This window comes from Cibotium barometz, chromosome 40, assembly GCF_041138505.1.
Source record: "Cibotium barometz isolate CiBa-2024 chromosome 40, ASM4113850v1, whole genome shotgun sequence".
Classification (NCBI taxonomy): Eukaryota; Viridiplantae; Streptophyta; class Polypodiopsida; order Cyatheales; family Cibotiaceae; genus Cibotium; species Cibotium barometz.
In genome coordinates this window covers 44,671,168-44,677,734 of record NC_141085.1, presented here as the reverse complement: position 1 = coordinate 44,677,734, position 6,567 = coordinate 44,671,168, and the positions used below count along the sequence as shown (strand labels likewise).

Below are 6,567 nucleotides of genomic sequence, written 5' to 3'. Positions count from 1 at the left end.
GTGAAAGTGAGCAGGTAGGGGCATGGTATGATGTTAAGCGAGCATGAAATGTTAAAGAGAAGAGTGGAACCACAGTGCAATTCTGTAGCAATCAAACAAAGAAGACATGAAATGTTCTAAAATGACCATTGCAATAATTTTTTTTTCGAACCAATGGTGCAGATACAAAAAATCACTATTAAACCCATATTGCTTGGCTCGCTAAAAAGATATTGAATCTATAGTATTCACAATGTTGGAGAGCCATTAGCAAACAAAAGACAATAGACAGGAAATTTTATAAAATAACCAAAACATTTCCAAAACAAGTACTACGGTTCAGCTGGTATGACATGACCCCCATACATATTTCAACTAAAGTGGGTTGAAGGTTCCTAAAGCTGTTGAGGATGACTTCTAATAGACTTAGTTAGCATGTCTTTTACAATTCTCTCAGAAATACAAACTTGATGAATATGCATATTGTTGTTCACATCCTGTCCAAGAATAATTAAGAACACAAAGTATATGTGCTTGCATGCAAGATATGGTCTTTTCTTGGCCACTCTATCTCTGAACTCCACACATGAACACATTGGATTCTTCTGAATAGTGACCTCTATCAGAGATGTGTCTTGGCTCCCATTGGTCAATGGATTAATACTAAATGTTTCCTTTACCCCTTCTATATGTATATGGCTGCCTACAACTTCTGCATGCATATCTAAGGCTGCAGTGATTTGACCAAATGCAGCCTTTGAAATTCTTCGTCGATATGGAAATTGTTTCACCTCCTTGTTTGTCTCGCTAGTGCCTTTTGCAAGCTCCTTTTCTAGAAAAAACTCAAGAGGAATACCAATGTCATATCCTGCTCTAATAAGCTTGCAGGCTTCTTTCACTTGTAACTTGGTACCTTTAGCAATGGGCCAAACACAAGGGACATCCTCTGGTGGATGTAATATTGTCTTTGTAATTTTCCAAGTGTGCCTAACATCTGTATTACAAAAATAGCAATACTTCTCCTTTTTCCAGGAGGATAGTTGACAATCACTCCAAAAACAAGGACTGACATCACCCCCTCGCAACCTTGAGCTACACTTTTTCCCTGATGCCCAGTGGTTGCACTCAACTCGATTCACTGTTGGTATCCTCCGCAAGGCCCACTTTGTATCATGCACATCACTTTCAAGGCTCTCTAAAACTTTGCATTGCTCATCGACCTCTATTGCAGGCTCTAACCTCTCTCTTGTCACATAGTTAAACTCAGGCCTATGGCTAGAGTTGCCAAAGTTTTCTTCTGTCGAGTCGTGTAGTGGCCTTTTGGCTCGAATAGTTTTATTCTCACCCTTGAATTTTACCCTATTTGAAAACATAGGGGTCCCCGCCACTGCATCATCCACTGCTCGTGAGGTAGCTATTGGGGATGGACTTGCTTTCTGTCGAGAAAGAGCTCTCTCAACCAAAAGCTCCAATGTAGGCCCACAACCTGTGTATTTTCCTTCCAAGAAAGCCAGTTGTCTGGCACATTGGAAGTAAGCATTGATTAGATCTGTCACACAAGCATCATAAAGACTAATCTTTTGCCTATACCCCTCCCCTGCCAACCAGCTTGCATGCTTGGTCTCTGACATATTTGTCCTTGGGACAAGAGCATTGACAATAGGCTCTCCATCCTACAAGAGAGTGGTAGAAATTGATTAAAAACAATGCAGTGCACATAAGTAGGAGGCACACAATAATACAATGAATAATCTCTTACAAACATTACCTTTAAAATGAAATGACCCCATCGACTAACCCTATAGTGCCACCAACTCAACCAGCTAAGAAGCTTAGGGATGTTTCTATCAGCTGCCTTGCCAGTTGCCCACCATGCTCGTATCCTGCGAAATTGCTGAAGGGCACTTTCTTTGTTTGGGGCAGTCCTCCACTTCTCACACATCTCCCTGTGCTTTTCTTGATGTGGGCTATAGATGTACCTCTGCGTGTGGACACGAAGGTTGTCTTCCCAATGCCATAAACATGACCTTTCCCTTTCAATCATCTCCTTTCCGTCGTTGAAGACACGTCTCACTTTGGAGCTGATTTTTCTAGCACTTTAGAGCAAGCTGCCTCCTCAAACCCTACTACTACAGAGCATGCGGTACATATCATAGATGACACTAACCTGGAGGTGGATATGGATAGGCAGCATCTACATAGTGATGAAAGAAATGAGGAGGATGGACAAAATGTAGTGGGGGCAATTGAGGAAAATAAAGGTGATCAAAATGAGGGTGAGAATACTCAAGGTGGTGATAATGAGGATGAAGGTGAGAATACTGAGGATACTGGGAGAGAGATAGAGGGGGAAGAGAACACACATCCACTAGAGGATCAAGAAACAGTTGTCACAACCCAAACTGAAGGAAGCAAGCAGAAAAAAAATAAGGTTGATATTTTTGGGAAGATTCTAGAGACATCTACTCCACAAGCCTTTTTAGATAGGATAGGAGTCAAATTTAGGTCTCCACCTCCACGTGTTCCTCTCTATAGGATGATCCAGACGGAGGCAATCCGAAAGGTTTCTCCCTCAACAGATAAATCTCTTACTTGAAGCTTCAAAAAACTAGGTGGGTACATTGAGAGCATGGGAGCTTTCACAGTATCAATTATGGACTTGGAAGGGGAGGAGACACCATTGACACAAGAGAGGGAGGAATCTTGGGATGAGCATTGGAGGACTGTGAATCAACAATTTGAGGAAACTCTTGCACTTGACCCCGAGTGGGGTCCGTACTTGAGCCGAAAAATGGTGCATATTCTTGATGGTAATAATCGACACAATGCTTGGATGGACTGCATTTCTACAGGTGAGTTCTCATTGGGATGTTATAGTTTCTTATGCTTCTTTGTCCTTCCTAATTTTGTGTTTTATTACAGGGTTTCAAGGGGATTTGTCCATGCATTGTTGTGTTCTCCGTAAATTTTATGTGTTCGAGCAGAGGGATGTGGGTGAGCTTTTGTTTTCATTGTCCAGGTTGAACAAGTAAGTTAATTTGTTATCAGAGTCTCCTTCTATGTCAAGTAAGTTGTTTGTACTCAAGAATATTAACATATTTCTTCTTTGTTTTGTAGGACGCATGATTATGCATTTGTGCCAACCACATTTGGTGATCGTCTATTTCAACTAAGAAGATTGGGAGAGTCTGACCTAACAACTCTCATGGCACATTTGGACAATGAGGACAAGCTATGGGTTGAGAGAGAGATGCAGAGTGCATCTGCCAGAGGAAGGCCTAGTTGGCTTCATTTGCCAATCCAGATTATGACTTGGCTCTTGTTCAAGGATGAGATGGAGCAAAAAATTGATGAGGCATCAAATGGACCACTTGCCGAGTCTGCTAGGGAGAATGTGACTCGAAAGGTAGAAGTTCTCTACAGAGGAAAAACATCAAAATATGCAAGGATTGCTGATCCCTCCAACGGTGAGGCCTTTTGGTGTGCAGTGCTCTCCCTCCCATGGCACGCATCAAGCAATCATGTGGCCACAGAGGAAAAGCTCAATATGATAGGTTCTGCTTGCATCAGAGACACAGATAAGGCTCACATTGTCAAGCTATTGGACAACTCTCAGGCTGCAGTGCGATCACTTGAGGGTATGCCAAATGATAAGACAAAGGTTAGGGAATGGCTGCACATGTACTCCTACTGGCTTCAGATCACGGAGCTGGGTTTGAGAATCCAAAATGATATTAAAAATGCGGATCGAGTCAGGTTGCCAGGTGAGAGCCGATTCACCTCTTTTGTTGTTCTATGCAGAAGAAAGTACTTCAAAAGGGCTTTCAAAGTGCACGAAGGAGGCATAAAATTTAGCCATGATATTGACCATCAACCAGACCTACAAAGTGCTGCACGGCGAGTCGTTTATAGGTTTTCCTCCAACATAACCCAGATATTCCTTATTAAAAAACATGCATGCTTCTTTCTGTGTGTTGTTTTATCATTTGTGCTTTGGCTTGCAGATGGTTGCTTTCTGAAATTGAGGAGCACCAATTGGATATTTTACCCCCTCTCGCTAGTGTGTGGCTTTGTGTTGACAATCAATCTTATATGTATGCCGATTTGAAGCTTGGAAGAGTAAGTGATTGAATTTGTCATTTTGAATCCATGATTGAGAAACATGTTCATATTGAGGGTGAGTTGTGTTTACCCATGTTTGTCATTGAACAGGCCATGTCAAGCATAGAGTCTCGTTTCTGCCCGTGGTGGTTGGACCTTGAAAGAAACCATGTGCCTGAGGAGGAGCTTGATCTATATCGCCAACATAAGTCTATATTGGAGCTTCGTAGCCAGCAAATTGATCATAATGAGGCCACATCCACATCACATGCAACATCGATTGCATCGGCTTCTTTTCGTAAGTCATTGCCATTGAATTTAGGGAGGGAAATAGTGAATCGTGCATTGGAGGTGAATCGAGCAATGGAAGCAAATAGGGAGCAGAGTCAACAAAACAGACATCCAATAGTAGTGCAGGCGGGATACAACCAACTGACATCATAACCAAGACATTGCAAGCTCCAGGTATGTGAGCTTCCTACCTCATCTCTATCGTGATCCGATTGTTTTGACTTGAGACTATGTGTGTTAAATGTCAAAAACCTGTCTATAGGAACCATTTATGCCTTCAATGTCAGTATTGAGGACCTTGCAGCTACTTTTGTGAACATGGAGGATGCATCCTCATTGGGAAAGCAAGTGCTTGATGCCATGAATGTTATTTGCACAGTAGGGAATGTCAAGAGTAGAGGGTCCGATTACTGTGTGGAGTTGATATTTGCAGACTTCCCCTCAAATATCATCATTGGAGGTTGTGTTGCAAACAAGGTTCCATATTGGAATAAGATTGGGGATGGCATGTATGACTCTACTTTTAAAGTTGTTGATTCTTGTCTCTCGGATCGAGGCTTCTTTACATGCCTTTACACTATGGAAGAAGGAGTGACCATTGAGCAGGTTGCACAGAGCGTTGGGTTTGGCATTTATTCATAGACAGGTTGTGAGGTGTACTCCACCTATTGGGAAGAAGATGGGGCAAATGATTACTACCTAGGTATTGGTGTTGTTCTCTTTGGGACTGTCATTTGTGCAAATCTTCTTTGTCCCATTTAAGGTGAAAATGCATGAACAACCAATGTGTCTTTGCTTGTAGGTCACTTGTCTAATATTGGCTGTTTTTGTTCGCTCAACATCTCCTGCTACAAGCTTTGTGATGCATGGGGATCAACTAAGGGATTTGGCACTAGGTGATGATCTTGATGTAGGGCAAGATCTTATCTTTGACATGTATGTATGCATTCAAATCAAGATAGAATTTAAAATGATTTTTGGTGATCTTTATGGCATATGGTTAATGGTTTGTGTGTGTTTTCAAGAGTGCCATCGGAGGATTTGGTGAAGAGAAAGGGTAGACCATGGCGGGGCGGTTGTCAGAGAGGTCAGCGGCTTAGCAAATACATCGTCTCCGTCTTCAGTCGTCCTAGGGACACGATTTTGGATTTGTTTGCTGGCACTGGAACTCTTGGGCTAGTGGCAGCATTTATGGATCGCAATGTCATAATGTTAGACAAGGATGAGCGGATCTATGATCACCTGTTAGAACCATACTCAGCAAAGGTATGCATGTTGAAAAGATAAATATGTTAGTAGAGAATAATTTTGTATTGATAAAGCTTATTTTCTTTTCTTTGTGTCTCTTGCAGTTATGAGGATCACATGTCTACATCAGAATGCCATTAGAGATAGTCTTTTTTTTAATTGAGACAATCATTTTTTTGGGACTATTGGAAGTAATGTTTTGATGGATGTCATGCTTCTGAATGTTTTTTACAATAGCATGTAGCTGATTGTTGGACAATTTTTATTTGGATTATAAAATTTTTAAATCCTATGGTTATGGTTTCTAAAGAGTATTATATTGGTGTGTCAGTGGTATGGCTATTAAAATTGGTGTGCATCTTAATGGCTTGATTTCTATGCTCTCTGGTCGCTGTGGTTTCCATGTGGTTGCAAACAATAGTTTGTTTCTATTAGTAGCTCAATGACCAATTCAACGTCTTTTTAGCGAGCCAAGTAGTATGAGTTTTGTAGTGATTTTTTATATCCGCACCATTCATTTGAAAATGCTTTATTTGCAATAGTCATTTTGCAATAGTCATTTTTAAACTTTTTTAGTCTTCTTTGTTCTGTTCATTATAGAGTTGCACTATGGTTTCACTCTTCTCTTTAACATTACATGCTCGCTTAACATCATACCATGCCCCTACTTGCTCACTTTCACAAGGACTTTATTTCTACTCACTGCTCTGTGCTCACTGCTCTTGGCTCGCTAAATAGACGCACCCGTTGTTGGTGCGTCCTCTTGGAACAAGTCCTTGGTGTGTGGCATAAGAAGGGCGCCATGAGTAAAGCACATTTGTTCCACAAAACCAAATCATCTGCTAACGCACACTTATGGTTAAATTTATCCTCCCATTTTAAGATGGCCGGCACACCTTTCTTCCCAGATTAGCTCTTTGCATCAATAGGTACATCGCACTTCATACC

At 41.3% G+C, this 6,567-nt stretch overlaps 1 protein-coding gene and 1 long non-coding RNA gene across 2 annotated transcripts; both read left to right on the top strand.

Annotated features, from left to right (window-relative positions):
- The first annotated feature begins 3,787 nt into the window (after positions 1–3,787).
- On the top strand, positions 3,788–4,798 carry LOC147615554 (uncharacterized). Its single transcript, XR_015262731.1, has 3 exons — positions 3,788–4,098; positions 4,192–4,545; positions 4,634–4,798. It is a non-coding gene; the product is annotated as an uncharacterized LOC147615554 (long non-coding RNA).
- Positions 4,799–4,860: 62 nt separating this feature from the next.
- Positions 4,861–5,800, top strand: LOC147615553 (uncharacterized). Its single transcript, XM_086778950.1, has 4 exons — positions 4,861–5,074; positions 5,174–5,307; positions 5,397–5,637; positions 5,724–5,800. Exons 2-4 carry the CDS (start codon positions 5,234–5,236, stop codon positions 5,727–5,729), a joined length of 321 nt encoding a protein of 106 aa, XP_086635076.1. The 5' UTR covers positions 4,861–5,074; positions 5,174–5,233; the 3' UTR covers positions 5,730–5,800.
- Positions 5,801–6,567: the final 767 nt, after the last annotated feature.

Bases quoted from the DNA above. Each gene is read 5' to 3' on its own strand.
- LOC147615553 (XM_086778950.1), top strand. From the start codon at position 5,234: ATGCATGGGGATCAACTAAGGGATTTGGCACTAGGTGATGATCTTGAT. The intron at 5,308-5,396 runs GTATGTATGCAT...TGTGTTTTCAAG, and splicing joins CAAGATCTTATCTTTGACAT to AGTGCCATCGGAGGATTTGG.